The 19,708-nt window shown below is 48.3% G+C and overlaps 1 protein-coding gene across 1 annotated transcript; it reads right to left on the bottom strand.

Moving 5' to 3' along the window:
• Positions 1 to 760: 760 nt before the first annotated feature.
• Positions 761 to 19,203, bottom strand: LOC306918412 (iodotyrosine deiodinase-like; the record flags this gene model as incomplete). The annotated part of the gene is made up of 4 exons (XM_079531315.1): positions 761 to 1,122; positions 1,483 to 1,639; positions 16,662 to 16,821; positions 19,006 to 19,203. Coding segments are annotated over 4 exons (698 nt in total), but the record flags the coding sequence as incomplete, so codon positions are not given.
• Positions 19,204 to 19,708: the final 505 nt, after the last annotated feature.

Genomic DNA, 19,708 nt, shown 5'->3' with positions numbered 1-19,708 from the left:
ACACACATTGATGTCCATTGGAGTGAGTGGCTGCAACACTCAAAACAACTAAAATATAGACAATAATTAGCTCGGGGAACATCCACATTAATTTACTTATAGCTGCTATAAGCAATAATATGTCAAAACTTCAATGACTTTCTTTTGTGTTTGTTTTTGGTATTCAGACAACCAGCAATGGGTAGAACGCTCCCCCCAAACAATGTAGTCTCTGTGACACATCTAGGGGCCGCAATTAGCTCTGGTCCATAGCCTTCTACTGCTTCTACGATTCTGCCCTGCAGTATAAGGCTATGGGACTTTCAGTTTTAAATCAGACCAGCCTCTCCTCTTTAGCATATTTTAAAAGAACGTTTTTGCTACTCACCAAAACAAAGGCGGGTTGTGTCATTAGAAAGCCTACTTTCCTTAGTGGACGCACTCTGAGCCCCCCACCACATGTATAAATGGTACTTTTTGGCCAGAAAGGGATTTTTTTTCACCGGAGGAAAAATATTCTCTATGAGGCAATTCTCTGGATTATAAAAAGGGAGGTTATAAAAATATATCTTTCTTTGTTGTTACTGATGATATTGACTTCTGCTGTTCATGTTGTGTCTATGAATTGATTGCGTAGGTCCTAAATGGAAACAATTAAGACCGCATGGACTTTGTTTTTGGTGCTATCTATTTATGTTCAATAAACTATTCAATCAATCAATCAATCAATCAATCAATCAATCAATCAATCAATCACTTTCCAAGACTGTTCGATGATGTCATGTCACCATGTGGTTTGATGATGTCACACATGGACCATGACGTCACAAGGGGCTTGATGATGTCATCACGGTGTGGTTTGATGATGTCACACGTGAACCATGATGTCACCGAGGCCTCTCAGGTTGATGATGTCACACGTGAACCATGATGTCATCGAGGCCTCTCAGGTTGATGATGTCACACGTGAACCATGATGTCATCGAGCGGCTTGCGTCTCAGGTCGGGCACGGTGGCGTCGGGGGCGGGGTATCCGACAGGAAGTAGCATCAGGAGCTTCTCATTGGCCGGCCTGTGGAGCAGCGCTCTGAGCTGAGGACCGCAGTTCAACGGGGTGGAGGTCACCGTCACCAATCCTACGTTCTGATTGGACGAGACAGTTCAGAGGAGTGTTCTGATTGGTTAAAACAGTCACCGTCACCAATCCTACGTTCTGTGTGGATAAAACTGTTCAGAGGAGTGTTCTCATTGGATAAAACAGTTCAGAGGGGTGGAGTTACCAAGCCTGCGTTCTGATTGGTTAAAACATTTCAGAATTGCAGAATGTTTACCTGCAGTGCAGCCAATAGAATGCCACAGCTGATCATTATAATTGTGATGAATATTCATTATGTTAAGGGGTTCCCGCCCAGAATGAGTTTACTATAATGACCTGCAGAGCAGCCAATAGGTATGCCACATATAATAGTGATGAATATTCATTGTGTTAATTATGATAATGACCTGCAGAGCAGCCAATAGGATGCCACAGCCGATGGAGACGCTGATCTCGTTGTAATAGTGGGTCTTCTTCCGGCCGTCGCGCAGCGTTCCAAACGTCTGCTTGAAGATCAGGATGAGATACGGAGCCGCGTCCAGATACTCCTTCACCCAGTTGGTCCTGCAGGGGGCGACAAAAAATGAAATGAAATGAAATGATTACTATATTTACCCAGGGTATCTGGGCTAAGCTCAAGAACTTGTTTCCAGCCAGGCCCTGCTCATAGAACATTTCATCGTAGTGGTTCAATGCCTTGTTCAAGGGCACTTCAGCGGTGGTAATTTTAACGTGTCCGACCGCTGATTCGAACTGGCGACCTTCCGGTATCAAGACCGCTCCACAATCCGTTCGGCCACCGAACACTAACATTCACCATTCTTTTTTTTAAATAATTTTTATCCCACAATTTGTAGCCCATTTTCCACCCCTGTGTCAATTATCTAATGTGATCCTGGGCTCTACACACCCTCCGCCAACCTGGGGAGAGCAACGGACATGAACTCATGCTTCCTTCATGCCTGAGTGTCCAAGTTGCTCCTTTACACCTGACAGGGGGGAGTTTCCCTGGTTGGACGTAGCGCGTGGAAGGAACACGTTATTCCAACCAGTTCCTTTCCCCTCCATCAGGCGCCCCGGCTGGCCAGGGGGAGGTATAGTTTAGAGATTACTGCATGTTTTTTGTGAGGGTACCTCCCCTAGGGGACACGGGAAGAACATGTGAGGGTACCTCCCCTAGGGGACACAGGGAGAACATGTGAGGGTACCTCCCCTAGGGGACACAGGGAGAACATGTGAGGGTACCTACCCTAGGGGACACGGGGAGAACATGTGAGGGTACCTCCCCTAGGGGACACAGGGAGAACATGTGAGGGTACCTACCCTAGGGGACACGGGGAGAACATGTGAGGGTACCTACCCTAGGGGACACGGGGAGAACATGTGAGGGTACCTCCCCTAGGGGACACAGGGAGAACATGTGAGGGTACCTACCCTAGGGGACACGGGGAGAACATGTGAGGGTACCTCCCCTAGGGGACACGGGGAGAACATGTGAGGGTACCTACCATAGGGGACACTGGGAGAACATGTGAGGGTACCTACCCTAGGGGACACGGGGAGAACATGTGAGGGTACCTACCCTAGGGGACACAGGGAGAACATGTGAGGGTACCTACCCTAGGGGACACGGGGAGAACATGTGAGGGTACCTCCCCTAGGGGACACGGGGAGAACATGTGAGGGTACCTACCATAGGGGACACTGGGAGAACATGTGAGGGTACCTACCCTAGGGGACACGGGGAGAACATGTGAGGGTACCTACCCTAGGGGACACGGGGAGAACATGCAAACTCCACACAGAAAGGCCCTTTCGCCAACCCCCGCCTCGGGTATTGGCACTGATGACACGGAGGAGGAAACACGGCGCCAGCGTCCCCAGCGGGAATGGAACCCTGGACCTTCTAGCTGTGAGGCGACAGCACTACCCACTGTGCCACCGTGCCCCTGGACCTTCTAGCTGTGAGGCGACAGCACTACCCACTGTGCCACCGTGACCCTGGACCTTCTAGCTGTGAGGCGACAGCACTACCCACTGTGCCACCGTGCCCCTGGACCTTCTAGCTGTGAGGCGACAGCACTACCAACTGTGCCACCGTGACCCAGGACCTTCTAGCTGTGAGGCGACAGCACTACCAACTGTGCCACCGTGACCCAGGACCTTCTAGCTGTGAGGCGACAGCACTACCAACTGTGCCACCGTGACCCAGGACCTTCTAGCTGTGAGGCGACAGCACTACCCACTGTGCCACCGTGACCCAGGACCTTCTAGCTGTGAGGCGACAGCACTACCCACTGTGCCACCGTGACCCAGGACCTTCTAGCTGTGAGGCGACAGCACTACCCACTGTGCCACCGTGACCCAGGACCTTCTAGCTGTGAGGCGACAGCACTACCAACTGTGCCACCGTGACCCAGGACCTTCTAGCTGTGAGGCGACAGCACTACCAACTGTGCCACCGTGACCCAGGACCTTCTAGCTGTGAGGCGACAGCACTACCAACTGTGCCACCGTGACCCAGGACCTTCTAGCTGTGAGGCGACAGCACTACCCACTGTGCCACCGTGACCCAGGACCTTCTAGCTGTGAGGCGACAGCACTACCCACTGTGCCACCGTGACCCAGGACCTTATAGCTGTGAGGCGACAGCACTACCCACTGTGCCACCGTGACCCAGGACCTTCTAGCTGTGAGGCGACAGCACTACCAACTGTGCCACCGTGCCCCTGGACCTTCTAGCTGTGAGGCGACAGCACTACCAACTGTGCCACCGTGACCCAGGACCTTCTAGCTGTGAGGCGACAGCACTACCAACTGTGCCACCGTGCCCCTGGACCTTCTAGCTGTGAGGCGACAGCACTACCAACTGTGCCACCGTGCCCCTGGACCTTCTAGCTGTGAGGCGACAGCACTACCAACTGTGCCACCGTGACCCAGGACCTTTGTCATAGAAATTTAGACTGCAAACATATAATAATACCCCTTTATTGCACTCTGATGTTATCTTATCTGTGACACCCCTGTGGTGCTGGTTGGTTACTTTGTTACTGTCCCAAAATTCCTTTGGGCTATGTTGGGGGATGTCTCTTGTGGGAGTGGAGACTATAAAGGCTGTGGCCTTATGTTTACTCAGAGAGTCAGACTGGGGTCTTCCGATGCATTGAATTGGTCATGTAAGTTCCTGACTCCTTACTCGAGTAAAATCCTAATACTTCCAAACTATGAATCCTTGTGTTGCCTCATTATTATGTCTTCCTGAGCATGTGTCCCACAGATTGCCATAACATTTTGGAGGTTTCCCACCGAGATTATGCTGGACTTGGCGGTCGTCGGCTTGGTGAGTAAGTTCATTCTTTCGGGCTGGGCCGACGACGCGCGCAAGTGAGTAATGTGGGTGTCTGTTTGGATGTTCAGAAAATGAGGTATTGCTTTTATTCAGGGTTTTAAGGTATTAGTGATGAAATTTGGTTGTGATCACGATAGGCATTTTTTGATGGCCTATTTAAAAGAGGGAAACGGAAGTTTTGCCTTTCATGTGCATGCCATGAGAGACGGAGGAACAGTGTTTGGTTGGTTGAATGACTCAAGATGGTTAGACAAGGAGGTCTGACAAATGGTACCAGTGTACGTTGGGAAAAAAGAATAGTCTATTCAATAAATCACTCATTACGTTGCCTGCTGTCTAAAGAGGGGGAGAGATCCTGCCTTAGGGTATCCTTGTTGTTTTATGAAGCAACAAAAAATTGGCTAGCCAGAGTGTGTGTGTGTGTGTGTGTATTGTCCTAAGTCCTAAGTGTATGTCTGTGAGTGTTACATGTATGGCCTAAAAAGGGAGACAAGTTGTCTTGCCTAAACTTCGTAGCTACTGAGAAGGGGGGTTAAACCTCGCCTTATACTAGGGTACCTTTGCTAACAGAAGCATAAAACAATTGTGAAGCGCTATGTATGGATATATCATTTGAAAATGAATGTGAATGGTCTGTCATGAAAACTGATTGAGTGTTGAATGGAGTGGTCTGCTGTATGTGAGTGTGTGAGAGACAGAAAAGGAGTGTGAGAGGAAATTGTGAAAAAGGGATGTTAAATAGTTAACAGACTAGAATGAAAATGAAGATATGAGAATTGATATAGAGATATATTAAGGTAAAGTAATACGTTTTAAATCATATGATGTCATATGATTCTCGAGACGAGAAAATGGAAATAGTTCCAAATAGGGATAAAAATAAGGAAGTAAATAGTACCTACAGTATGTGTATGGAGTACATATGTCTCAATGTATACTGTTTGAAAGCGTGAGTGTACACATGGGTATGAGTGAAAATGCTCAAACTTGTGAAGAACATTTTTAGGGCCTGGAGAAGATATTTAGGTGCATTATGTACAGTTTCTGTGTCGAAATGTGGGCTAGAGTAGTTAACAGGTGAAATGGTAGTCAAAATAGTTTAATCTATTACCTCACTCAGTTATCCTGAGTGTGGGGCTAAAGTAGCCTTGATGAAAGAGTAGCATCGATGACTGGTTTACTAGTTATCACTTCATTTTGATCAAGTGACTGTCTAATATAGACTTATTTATCCTTAACATGGCATGATAGCTAGCCCCTGAGGGCTATTACGGTTCCCTTCAAGGGGAGTTGTCGTGAAATTTAAAATGTAGAAAGAATTTAATCTAAATTCCCCAGGCAGGCCATGCCCTGATTGATATTAAAAGTTAGTTTAAGTGTTTAAAATTAAGTGGCTCTTTAGTTCCTAGAGAAGTGAGCCTTGCTAAGCCATGCACCATACAGTATAGGAGGCTATCGCCTGTTTTCTGTAATATACGCAGCTTGATGTATAAGTATGCCCCTGGATATTCATGTTGTAAATCGCTCTGAATTAAGAGCGTCTGCTCAATAGTAAATTGGACAGTGTGACAGTTAGTGGAGTGAGATTGAGATAAAGATTACTTGAGACTGAAAGAAAGTTTTTTTAAAATGACAGATCTACTGCGTGCGCGCAAACCTAGTTATTATAAGCATGTTGTTTAAAATATAGTCTGATTAGTAGTGAGAAGGTAGGAATAGTGTTGATTAAAGAGCCCTAAGCTAGCTAAAACCAGCTGTGTTTGTTAAACTATTCTTAACCCTTGGTTATCAGTTTAGCCGGGGGGTGGGTCAAGCTGTTTTGTGAGATAATTACCCCCCTGTTGTAATGAGTTTTATTACAGGCAGGAGAGGAGAAAAGTGAACCACAGCATGTGGCAGGATTTAAGAAAGAAAAGACAGGAAAGCCCATTCGGCTTGAGATAGATAGACATTGACCAAGCCATTAGTAAATTGTAAATTAGGTATTTGGGTTTTAATAAGGGAACATCTGTAAGTATGTGTTCCCTAATGAGAATGTAAAGGGTTACTTCCCAAGATAGTTACGTTTTGTAACTGTCATTTGTAAAGGTCTACAGATTATCAGCTCCAAGCAACCATTTGTTGAGTTTGCACCCCTGTGGTTTATTGAAGGAGATTGACTTGGCTAAGCCCACGGCCAACACCTAGAAGGCAAAAGTTAGTTTTGTGGTATCTGAGCCAGAGACCTGATCATGTACTGTACTGTATGTCTTAAAGTGCATGACAAGTGCACAAAAAAGATATCTGCCTGATACAAGTGATTGCATTTATCGAGGATAACATGTTAGCCTTTAAGAACCTTCTTTAGGCCTAACACAGGCTAACAAGCAGTCACTGTTTGGCAAATAGGAATAGTGTGACGATGTTCGATTTGGTGACATCTTTTGCGAGGATCTGAGAACCCGGTTTGTGTTTGGGTTGTAATCTACAGTATGTCTTAAAGTGTAATATACAGATTTGTAATTTTAGGCATATGACTTAAAGTATATACAGATTTGTAATTTTGAAAGTCCAAATAAGGCATAAAATAAAATGAGTATGCCCACATGCTGATAGCTTGTGACAGTGATTGATTTGATGACATTATTTTAAGGACAGGAACCCAAAAGTTAAATATGGAATAGAATATAGCAGCTATAATTGCAAACTTTAGTGTACAGTGGATTGCAATATTACGCAAAAATAAATGTACAGCTGTCGACAACACCTCATCCTGTTCTGTTGGAAAGAGGATACCGCATGTACGGGCCAAACTACTGGTTTTGTTTTTTCCAGTATGAGGGTGCAACTCTGTGTCAGGGTTGAGATGAGAACGAACTGAACATTGGGAACTGAGCATGGACATTGATGCACTGACATTGAGATGGAACATTGTGGCACACAGTGATGGGGGATCACCGGACAATGATACGATCGGAATCTGAAGGAAACAAAGATTCTTGAATCGGAATCCCGACATGAAGGAGTACGCGTTTGTGACAACTGAATTGCGACAGAAGTGTTATTTTTGTGCCTGATTGGGTTTCTCTCTGATGAAGGAGGGGTGAGGTGAAGCTGACAGGTGTGCATTGGGATCAATTGTGAGTACAGAATTGCATTTGTTCCACTTATGGCTGCTATAAAACAAAAATAGGTTGTATTTACTAAAAATATAGTAGTGATAAATACTGTGAAATTGGTTGTCAATCTCACTGACAACTGGCAAACTCTTAAAAACAGAGTTTGACTTTTTGTGTCCCATGCAGGACGTAAAATGATCTTATCAGTAAACAAAGGGATTTCCAGCTGTTTCAGGGCACTTATCTAAGTTCCTGTGACATATGGTCAATAGCAGAGATAATAAAACCCCCTTCTGGAGATAGACGTTTAAGTGCTGCCTAGGGGCTTCATTCGGCTAAAAATTCAGACCAAGGTATAGTGAAAGTACAAGTTAATTTAGTTTAATTAGTGGTGCCAAAGTTATGAGTGGGTTTAGCAAAAAGGTCTATTGATTACATGGCTGTTATTGATGTATTGGAGTATGAGTTAAATTTAAGACATACTGTACTGATGTAACCTGTTTACATGATCAGATTGTGATCAAGCTTTAGGAGTAGCCTATTGTCAAGGAATTTGGGTTGACCTGGTTGAACTTTCCAAGAAGCCCCAGGGCAGCTGTGTTTCTTATCTCTATGATGGTAGGCCAGCTGTGTTTTGATTAGCCTGGGGAGGGTGATGCTATTTGCTGGCCTAGTGCTATTTGAATGTTTATGACTTTGCAACATGGGCAAGGCACAACAAAAAAAAAAAACCTTGTCCTTCTGTACACAGAAGTTTAGTGCAGAGCAAAGAGGAGATCTCATTAGCCGTATGGCTGAATGAAAAGGCATACTATGATCAGCTGCTCAGGGCAGATACTACAATACTAAATAAATTAGTGGAGTTCAATAGTATAGTACTAGATAAGTGAGATAGATCATTGAATCACTTCAGCATGTGTGTGCAGTAATTACGCTCACTCAAATAAGAAGGACAGTTAAGATAGAATAATTCTTAAAGAATGTCCTGAAGGTCATGATCAAGGTAAAATCTTAGAGGTTGAAATGGTGTAAAATCAGTCAATCTCTACATTATATTGGTTAGAGAATTAATTAGGATGCAAGTTCAGTATATTGCAGGCATAGTTTTGTTAAATAACAATTGATTTGAGTAGTATTTATAATGATGCATGACAGTTTGGTTGACGCTATATTGTGCTATACTCTTGTCTTCAAGACCGGTAAATTTGAATTGATAAATTGAATGTGTGTCACAGATGAGATGAGATGAGATTCAACGGATTGTCAGTGTACAGTACAAGCAAAGTACAGCGGAAAGTATTTTCGCATCTCACCAATAGTGCGAACATATCAGTAGAAGGATACATTAATAAGTAGGCTACAGTAGTAAGAGCAGGTATGAGCTGAATAAGGATTTGGGCAGGAAGAGAAGAACCCATTGACAAAATAGGTCATATTGTGATCTATTTTTTGGACACCCCAAGGTGGAGTATCATATGAGAAATAGAAGTATATGGTGTATATGAAATAGGACAAGGTATGTGTTTCACTGTAAACATTATTCATATACGTGTGATAAAAGGGGTTTGTTTTCGAGGGACGCCTTGAAACAAACAAAAGTATGTAAGAGTGTACTAAAATTGTTATGTTTCCTGTATGAATATTCTGATCCAAGTTTTCTTAGGTTCATGTGGAGGCGATCCAGATGGATGTGACATGAGATTGATTTCTCTCATATGTTTGTGGCATGGTGTTACTAACGAAATTGACTAATCTCTGACGGAAATTGAAATTGTGCATGTGTGCATGTGCGCCGAATATTATCTTGCTGTATTTGCAGGAAAAAGTATCAAAATCTGTGAGTATTACGTGGGTAAGTTATGCAACAACTTGATGTTTCCTGGTGGAATAATTGAGCATAGGAGGATGTTCTAAATCATGTTCTGTTGCAGTTATGCGATTAGTTCTGAACAACGGTATTGTTTGATGATGCCATACTAAAGAGACATATAAGAATGTGTTCAGAGATAAGATATCTACGCAATAGATAGTTGCACAAACACACATATGCTTACTGAGAGTTAGAGTTGTACGTTGGAGCTGTGCATAGCTGCCTGGTCAGAAAGGGCTGGTCAGAAAGGGCATTGAGAAGTGGTGGACTAGCAGTAAATGAAATTCGATAATACATGTTTATTGCTGCTGTAACTACGTAGTATTGAGTCCACCATCAACATTCAAATTAGTAGTAATGTGACTGTATCTGAGCTGGATATGACATAGCGAAGGGAATATGATCCAGGTAGAGTAGGGCTTCTCAATGGTGTTGTAGTTTTTTCTTTCAGCTCCATAATAATGAGAAGAGTCGTGTTGGAATAACATGACGAATGATGAAATGGATCTGATGACATGGCTAAGTATCGTTTGGGGATGATATGGAATATGTATTGATGAGAAGTTGTCAATTAAGTCAACTAACTAAGGTCCACTTAGATGCGGAGTCGGGTTGAATGAATGATAGTATGTATAGACTGGTTTATGAATGAATAGTTAATTTTGGTACTTACATTTCCGTGTTTAAAAGACAGTTGTGTTACATGATCAAACCAAGGCTTATTATGCCTATCCATGTTGAGATACCACAAGGTAATAATGTGCCAGCTGATTGTTGTGGCCAGAAGATAAGTACGATTGATTAATGCAGGTTAGGTTCAAGACCCGACTTAACATACCCATAATATAATTGAAAATGGACCAGGGGTGGCTGTGACTGCTCCTGCAGGCTGGGGGCTTAAATGCAGGCATGCCCACGGAGCGGGACCCGTGATTTATATAAGGTCAGGGGCCATCCCGAATGAATGCCCGGCTCCGGTTAGGTGTGGTTAATGACATATTACTCGCATTGGTTTTCTTTCTTTTTCAGAAATGAGTGGTTAGTCTGCTGTCCGCGACGTGTCCACGCTGATGTCCCTATGGGGGATCAAGTGCTGTTAGCACTCTGGACTCTGAATCCTGCGATCATGTGCTCGGGAGCCGTTTCTGAATGATGTTGCATCACCTGTGCGGTGACAATTTCTGGTCTTTTGGAAGGCTGTGACGTGTGCAGTTCTGTCAAATGGCCGATCTGCAAGCTCACGACATGTCTGGAGCTTGTGGAAGTAATGCACGTTGGTGCTTTGAGCTCTGTGAAAGAGCTACTTCCGGTTTGGATTGCTCTGTGCGGTGTTGACCACATGGCACCTGCAGTACACTATCGAGTGTGTAGTGGACAGTTCTGAACGGACATTTTCTGGTGCTGAGATGTTTTTGGTCTGAGGGCTACAACGTTTTGCTGTATGTTTAATTTGGCTTTGCCTTGTTTTGTTTGTTTTGTTTGAAACTATTGTACCACTGTGTATCGTAGGCCTTGTGTGCGGTCGCTCTATGATGAGGGCCATGTAGGAATTTTCCCTGTTTGTCTAACCCATTGGGTTCCAGGTTTTTTGCCTACATCTGCGATGTACTGATAAGTGGTGTTTAGGGGTTTTTAAATGTTTAAAAGTGGGGTAATGTCATAGAAATTTAGACTGCAAACATATAATAATACCCCTTTATTGCACTCTGATGTTATCTTATCTGTGACACCCCTGTGGTGCTGGTTGGTTACTTTGTTACTGTCCCAAAATTCCTTTGGGCTATGTTGGGGGATGTCTCTTGTGGGAGTGGAGACTATAAAGGCTGTGGCCTTATGTTTACTCAGAGAGTCAGACTGGGGTCTTCCGATGCATTGAATTGGTCATGTAAGTTCCTGACTCCTTACTCGAGTAAAATCCTAATACTTCCAAACTATGAATCCTTGTGTTGCCTCATTATTATGTCTTCCTGAGCATGTGTCCCACAGATTGCCATAACACCTTCTAGCTGTGAGGCGACAGCACTACCAACTGTGCCACCGTGACCCAGGACCTTCTAGCTGTGAGGCGACAGCACTACCAACTGTGCCACCGTGCCCCTGGACCTTCTAGCTGTGAGGCGACAGCACTACCAACTGTGCCACCGTGACCCAGGACCTTCTAGCTGTGAGGCGACAGCACTACCAACTGTGCCACCGTGCCCCTGGACCTTCTAGCTGTGAGGCGACAGCACTACCAACTGTGCCACCGTGACCCAGGACCTTCTAGCTGTGAGGCGACAGCACTACCAACTGTGCCACCGTGCCCCTGGACCTTCTAGCTGTGAGGCGACAGCACTACCAACTGTGCCACCGTGCCCCTGGACCTTCTAGCTGTGAGGCGACAGCACTACCAACTGTGCCACCGTGACCCAGGACCTTCTAGCTGTGAGGCGACAGCACTACCAACTGTGCCACCGTGACCCAGGACCTTCTAGCTGTGAGGCGACAGCACTACCAACTGTGCCACCGTGCCCCTGGACCTTCTAGCTGTGAGGCGACAGCACTACCAACTGTGCCACCGTGACCCAGGACCTTCTAGCTGTGAGGCGACAGCACTACCAACTGTGCCACCGTGACCCAGGACCTTCTAGCTGTGAGGCGACAGCACTACCAACTGTGCCACCGTGACCCAGGACCTTCTAGCTGTGAGGCGACAGCACTACCAACTGTGCCACCGTGACCCAGGACCTTCTAGCTGTGAGGCGACAGCACTACCAACTGTGCCACCGTGACCCAGGACCTTCTAGCTGTGAGGCGACAGCACTACCAACTGTGCCACCGTGACCCAGGACCTTCTAGCTGTGAGGCGACAGCACTACCAACTGTGCCACCGTGACCCAGGACCTTCTAGCTGTGAGGCGACAGCACTACCAACTGTGCCACCGTGACCCAGGACCTTCTAGCTGTGAGGCGACAGCACTACCAACTGTGCCACCGTGACCCAGGACCTTCTAGCTGTGAGGCGACAGCACTACCAACTGTGCCACCGTGACCCAGGACCTTCTAGCTGTGAGGCGACAGCACTACCAACTGTGCCACCGTGACCCAGGACCTTCTAGCTGTGAGGCGACAGCACTACCAACTGTGCCACCGTGCCCCAGGACCTTCTAGCTGTGAGGCGACAGCACTACCAACTGTGCCACCGTGCCCCAGGACCTTCTAGCTGTGAGGCGACAGCACTACCAACTGTGCCACCGTGACCCTGGACCTTCTAGCTGTGAGGCGACAGCACTACCAACTGTGCCACCGTGCCCCAGGACCTTCTAGCTGTGAGGCGACAGCACTACCAACTGTGCCACCGTGACCCAGGACCTTCTAGCTGTGAGGCGACAGCACTACCAACTGTGCCACCGTGACCCAGGACCTTCTAGCTGTGAGGCGACAGCACTACCAACTGTGCCACCGTGACCCAGGACCTTCTAGCTGTGAGGCGACAGCACTACCAACTGTGCCACCGTGACCCAGGACCTTCTAGCTGTGAGGCGACAGCACTACCAACTGTGCCACCGTGCCCCAGGACCTTCTAGCTGTGAGGCGACAGCACTACCAACTGTGCCACCGTGCCCCAGGACCTTCTAGCTGTGAGGCGACAGCACTACCAACTGTGCCACCGTGACCCAGGACCTTCTAGCTGTGAGGCGACAGCACTACCAACTGTGCCACCGTGACCCAGGACCTTCTAGCTGTGAGGCGACAGCACTACCAACTGTGCCACCGTGACCCAGGACCTTCTAGCTGTGAGGCGACAGCACTACCAACTGTGCCACCGTGCCCCAGGACCTTCTAGCTGTGAGGCGACAGCACTACCAACTGTGCCACCGTGACCCAGGACCTTCTAGCTGTGAGGCGACAGCACTACCAACTGTGCCACCGTGACCCAGGACCTTCTAGCTGTGAGGCGACAGCACTACCAACTGTGCCACCGTGACCCAGGACCTTCTAGCTGTGAGGCGACAGCACTACCAACTGTGCCACCGTGCCCCTGGACCTTCTAGCTGTGAGGCGACAGCACTACCCACTGTGCCACCGTGACCCTGGACCTTCTAGCTGTGAGGCGACAGCACTACCAACTGTGCCACCGTGACCCAGGACCTTCTAGCTGTGAGGCGACAGCACTACCAACTGTGCCACCGTGACCCAGGACCTTCTAGCTGTGAGGCGACAGCACTACCAACTGTGCCACCGTGCCCCTGGACCTTCTAGCTGTGAGGCGACAGCACTACCAACTGTGCCACCGTGACCCTGGACCTTCTAGCTGTGAGGCGACAGCACTACCCACTGTGCCACCGTGACCCAGGACCTTCTAGCTGTGAGGCGACAGCACTACCAACTGTGCCACCGTGACCCAGGACCTTCTAGCTGTGAGGCGACAGCACTACCCACTGTGCCACCGTGACCCAGGACCTTCTAGCTGTGAGGCGACAGCACTACCCACTGTGCCACCGTGACCCTGGACCTTCTAGCTGTGAGGCGACAGCACTACCAACTGTGCCACCGTGCCCCTGGACCTTCTAGCTGTGAGGCGACAGCACTACCAACTGTGCCACCGTGCCCCTGGACCTTCTAGCTGTGAGGCGACAGCACTACCAACTGTGCCACCGTGACCCTGGACCTTCTAGCTGTGAGGCGACAGCACTACCAACTGTGCCACCGTGACCCAGGACCTTCTAGCTGTGAGGCGACAGCACTACCAACTGTGCCACCGTGACCCTGGACCTTCTAGCTGTGAGGCGACAGCACTACCAACTGTGCCACCGTGCCCCAGGACCTTCTAGCTGTGAGGCGACAGCACTACCAACTGTGCCACCGTGACCCTGGACCTTCTAGCTGTGAGGCGACAGCACTACCAACTGTGCCACCGTGACCCAGGACCTTCTAGCTGTGAGGCGACAGCACTACCAACTGTGCCACCGTGACCCAGGACCTTCTAGCTGTGAGGCGACAGCACTACCCACTGTGCCACCGTGCCCCCTAGGGGGCGCCACCGTGACCCAACATTCACCATTCTATATTCAAAGAGACACGCCAGCCCCTCCCCTAGCCCCTCCCCTAGCCCCTCCTATACACAGGTTCAAGGTTTGTCTTTAGTTCAGTGTTTGTTTTGTAAACGTTTGTCTTTAGTTCAGTGTTTGTTTTGTAAACGTTTGTCTTTAGTTCAGTGTTTGTTTTGTAAACGTTTGTCTTTAGTTCAGTGTTTGTTTTGTAAACGTTTGTCTTTAGTTCAGTGTTTGTTTTGTAAACGTTTGTCTTTAGTTCAGTGTTTGTTTTGTAAACGTTTGTCTTTAGTTCAGTGTTTGTTTTGTAAACGTCGTTGACAATGAAGGGAACAGTTACTCATAATGTGCCTCATTACGTCATATTGTCTCTTTATTGTTAAAACACTCTAATTGCCCCCGGGGGTTATTTAATCCATTAAATCAGAGGTTATTTAATCCATTAAATCAGAGCCCAGCGATTTATAGCAGCGGAGCACTTTTACCCACACGGACCGGATGTGGATGTAGCCAAAACACTCTAGAGGCGATCGACAACAACGGGAGGCATGATTAGATCTTAGCTTTCGCCTTTTTTATTTTTATATTTTTTATGGAGGGTCAGACAGTAGGCTGACAGGAAATGGGGAGAGAGATGGGGGGGGGGGGGGGGGGTGACATGCAGTAAAGGCCGTCGGGATCGGGAGTCGAACCCGCGGCACACTGCCAGACTGGATTACCAGCCAAGGTGCCTGGACCGCTGAGCCATGGCCCAGGCCGGCATGACTAAATCTAACGCTACTAGCGACGGGACAGCGGTGGGCCGTCTAACACAGGATCTTTTCTTAGAATTGGACGGGATGATTTAGATCGCGAGTTATTAACGTTTTAAGATTTTCGTTCTCGTCTGCTAAACGTCTCACTGTTGTGCAACATCGAACATTGCGCATCAGGCGCTCCTAGGCTGTGGAGCGATGCGATCGGTTTTCATTTCAATAATTCTCGTCTTTTGGATAAAACTTGGTCCTGGGCGCTGGGGGTTGGTCCTGGTTGCTGGGGGTTGGTCCTGGGCGCTGGGGTTGGTCCTGGGGCTGGGGGTTGGTCCTGGGCGCTGGGGGTTGGTCCTGGGGCTGGGGGTTGGTCCTGGGGCTGGGGGTTGGGGTTGGGGGGTTGGGGCGCTGGGGGTTGGTCCTGGACACTGGGGGTTGGTCCTGGCGCTGGGGGTTGGTCCTGGGCGCTGGGGGTTGGTCCTGGGGCTGGGGGTTGGTCCTGGGGCTGGGGGTTGGGGGGTTGGGGCGCTGGGGGTTGGTCCTGGCGCTGGGGGTTGGTCCTGGGGCTGGGGGTTGGTCCTGGGCGCTGGGGGTTGGTCCTGGCGCTGGGGGTTGGTCCTGGGGCTGGGGGTTAGGGTTGGGGGGTTGGGGCGCTGGGGGTTGGTCCTGGGGCTGGGGGTTGGTCCTGGGCGCTGGGGGTTGGTCCTGGCGCTGGGGGTTGGTCCTGGGGCTGGGGGTTAGGGTTGGGGGGTTGGGGCGCTGGGGGTTGGTCCTGGCGCTGGGGGTTGGTCCTGGCGCTGGGGGTTGGTCCTGGGGCTGGGGGTTGGTCCTGGCGCTGGGGGTTGGTCCTGGGGCTGGGGGTTGGTCCTGGCGCTGGGGGTTGGTCCTGGCGCTGGGGGTTGGTCCTGGGCGCTGGGGGTTGCTGATTGAAAGGACGGTGAACTTCGTCCTGGGCGTTTCATGTTTGTTTGCAACGTTTGTTTTACATCACCATTACATCACCATTACATCACCATTACATCACCATTACATCACCTAATCAACATGAGTTAGCCTTTTGGGGCAGCGGTGGCCTGAGGGTTAGAGGAGCGCCCTTGTTGCCGGTTCGATTCCCCGGACGGGCAGGAAAAATATGGGTGGGGAAGTAATTGGTCACCACTCACCCAACACCGCTGAAGTGCCCTTGAGCAAGGCACTGAAACCCCAACTGCTCCAGTTGAGCTGCTTAGTGGCCGACAGTATAAGACTGTGGTTGTACTGGTCAGCTCCCAGGTTTTAATGTGTGTGTGTCTGTCTGTGTGTTTCTATGTGCAGGGCGTTGCTGAAAATGAGTGTGTGTGTGTGTGTGTGTGTGTGTGTGTGTGTGTGTGTGTGTGTGTGTGTGCGTGCGTGCGTGCGTGCGTGCGTGCGTGCGTGCGTGCGTGCGTGCGTGCGTGCGTGCGTGCGTGCGTGCGTGCGTGCGTGCGTGCGTGCGTGCGTTCCTCTACCTCAGTCTGGCCAGGTCGTTGACCCAGCGCTCGCCCATCCTCTGACGGTAGTTGACCTCCTCCTCCTCCTCCACGATGGTCCTGACGCCTCGCTTCACATCCGGGTCAGACACCACCACGAAGGTCCAGGGCTCTGTGTGGGCCCCGCTGGGGGCCGTCCCTTATGGGAGAGAGACACAGACACACAGAAAGAGAGAGAGAGACATCAGGGCTCTGTGTGGGCCCCGCTGGGGGCCGTCCCTTATGGGAGAGAGACACAGGGACACATAGAGAGAGATATGTCACTATATTACTGTTTATTTAATTGGCCCGTTTGACTGTCAAGGGTTCAGCCTCCAGGAAGAAACCCTAAATACAAAGTGAATACACTGTTGCACATGGAAATGACTCCAAGGTGTCTAATGAAGTACTGTCACCTCATAGACACATGCAAACGACTCCAGGGTGTCTAATGAAGTACTGTCACCTCATAGACACATGAAAACGACTCCAGGGTGTCTAATGAAGTACTGTCACCTCATAGACACATACAAACGACTCCAGGGTGTCTAATGAAGTACTGTCACCTCATAGACACATGAAAACGACTCCAGGGTGTCTAATGAAGTACTGTCACCTCATAGACACATGAAAACGACTCCAGGGTGTCTAATGAAGTACTGTCACCTCATAGACACATGAAAACGACTCCAGGGTGTCTAATGAAGTACGGTCACCTCATAGACACATGAAAACGACTCCAGGGTGTCTAATGAAGTACTGTCACCTCATAGACACATGAAAACGACTCCAGGGTGTCTAATGAAGTACTGTCACCTCATAGACACATACAAACGACTCCAGGGTGTCTAATGAAGTACTGTCACCTCATAGACACATGAAAACGACTCCAGGGTGTCTAATGAAGTACTGTCACCTCATAGACACATGAAAACGACTCCAGGGTGTCTAATGAAGTACGGTCACCTCATAGACACATGAAAACGACTCCAGGGTGTCTAATGAAGTACTGTCACCTCATAGACACATGAAAACGTCTCCAGGGTGTCTAATGAAGTACTGTCACCTCATAGACACATGAAAACGACTCCAGGGTGTCTAAATTAAGTACTGTCACCGGGGCAATTCACTTCTGGTCCTCGGGAGGGGGGCGGGACTGCGACGCTATAACCATCGTGGTCCAAAAATAAACAAGCTGTCTCTGTGTTATTGCCGGGGAGGTGTCTCTGTATCGTTATATTGCCGGGGAGGTGTCTCTGTATCGTTATATTGTCAGGGAGGTGTCTCTGTATCGTTATATTGTCAGGGAGGTGTCTCTGTATCGTTATATTGTCGGGGAGGTGTCTCTGTATCGTTATATTGTCGGGGAGGTGTCTCTGTATCGTTATATTGTCGGGGAGGTGTCTCTGTATTGTTATATTGTCAGGGAGGTGTCTCTGTGTCGTTATATTGTCGGGCAGGTGTCTCTGTATCGTTATATTGGCAGGGAGGTGTCTCTGTGTCGTTATATTGTCAGGGAGGTGTCTCTGTATCGTTATATTGTCAGGGAGGTGTCTCTGTATCGTTATATTGTCAGGGAGGTGTCTCTGTATCGTTATATTGTCAGGGAGGTGTCTCTGTATCGTTATATTGTCGGGGAGGTGTCTCTGTATCGTTATATTGTCGGGGAGGTGTCTCTGTATCGTTATATTGTCAGGGAGGTGTCTCTGTGTCGTTATATTGTCGGGGAGGTGTCTCTGTATCGTTATATTGTCAGGGAGGTGTCTCTGTGTCGTTATATTGTCAGGGAGGTGTCTCTGTATCGTTATATTGTCAGGGAGGTGTCTCTGTATCGTTATATTGTCAGGGAGGTGTCTCTGTATCGCTATATTGTCCGGGAGGTGTCTCTGTATCGTTATATTGTCAGGGAGGTGTCTCTGTATCGTTATATTGTCAGGGAGGTGTCTCTGTATCGTTATATTGTCAGGGAGGTGTCTCTGTATCGTTATATTGTCAGGGAGGTGTCTCTGTATCGTTATATTGTCAGGGAGGTGTCTCTGTGTCGTTATATTGTCAGGGAGGTGTCTCTGTATCGTTATATTGTCAGGGAGGTGTCTCTGTATCGTTATATTGTCAGAGAGGTGTCTCTGTATCGTTTACGACCGTCAGTCACTCATATATGATAGTCTTTTTCTAGTGAAATCTAGAAAAAGTGAGATCTAAAATCCCCCCTATGGGGAAAAAGTACATGAACCCGTGGATTTGCGCCCTCTACCGATATTGACGTCAGACTTCGGTGCTCTATAATGTGCTACACACACACACACACACACACACACACACACACACACACACACACACACACCTGCGGTGCGGATGACCTGGTCGATGACCTCTCGGGGGACCGGTTCGGGGCTGATGAATCGGACGCTGCGTCGTTGCTCCATCACATCGTAGAAGCTCTGGGCTCTGGTCATCATGACGTCCACCGGGTGGCGCTGTGGGCGGTACGGTACCTGAGGACACGCCTCCTCCTCCTCCTCCTCCACCCACTCGTCTAGCTCTGCGACGACGACAGTGTTGTTTTAGTCGACTTTAAAAACTAAAGACTACAAATGTTCGTCGACTACCTTTTTTTCCACTGACGAAAACTAAATGGAAACTAAGCTACACGATGACTAAAACTAAGACTAAATGTATCAATGATTTTGTCAACAAATACAAACTAGACTGAAATGTTAGGAAGGGACTAGTGGACTAGAGATCCAGTATAAGTCATTTTACACTTGGTTGCATGCTGAAAAAAGCAGATATACAAGCTCACAATGCCTCGCAGTGCGACGCGTTGTGAGCTTGTATATGTGTTGTGAGCTTGTATATGTGTGTGCTCACAAAAACGCTCATTGGGCTAAATCTGGCCATAGCTACTACCCAAATGTGCTGACCTCATCACATTTGTGATGACGGCTATGGCCGTTATCAGCCCAAGGAGTTTGTTTGTGCAAAACTAATGCTTGGAAATGGATTCAGCATCATGAAAACCCCCTAGTTTGACATGATGTCACATG

Source organism: Electrona antarctica (assembly GCF_951216825.1).
Source record: "Electrona antarctica genome assembly, contig: scaffold_104, whole genome shotgun sequence".
NCBI lineage: Eukaryota > Metazoa > Chordata > Actinopteri > Myctophiformes > Myctophidae > Electrona > Electrona antarctica.
The sequence above is the reverse complement of the archived record's forward strand: the minus strand, read 5'-3'. Positions and strand labels throughout refer to the sequence as shown.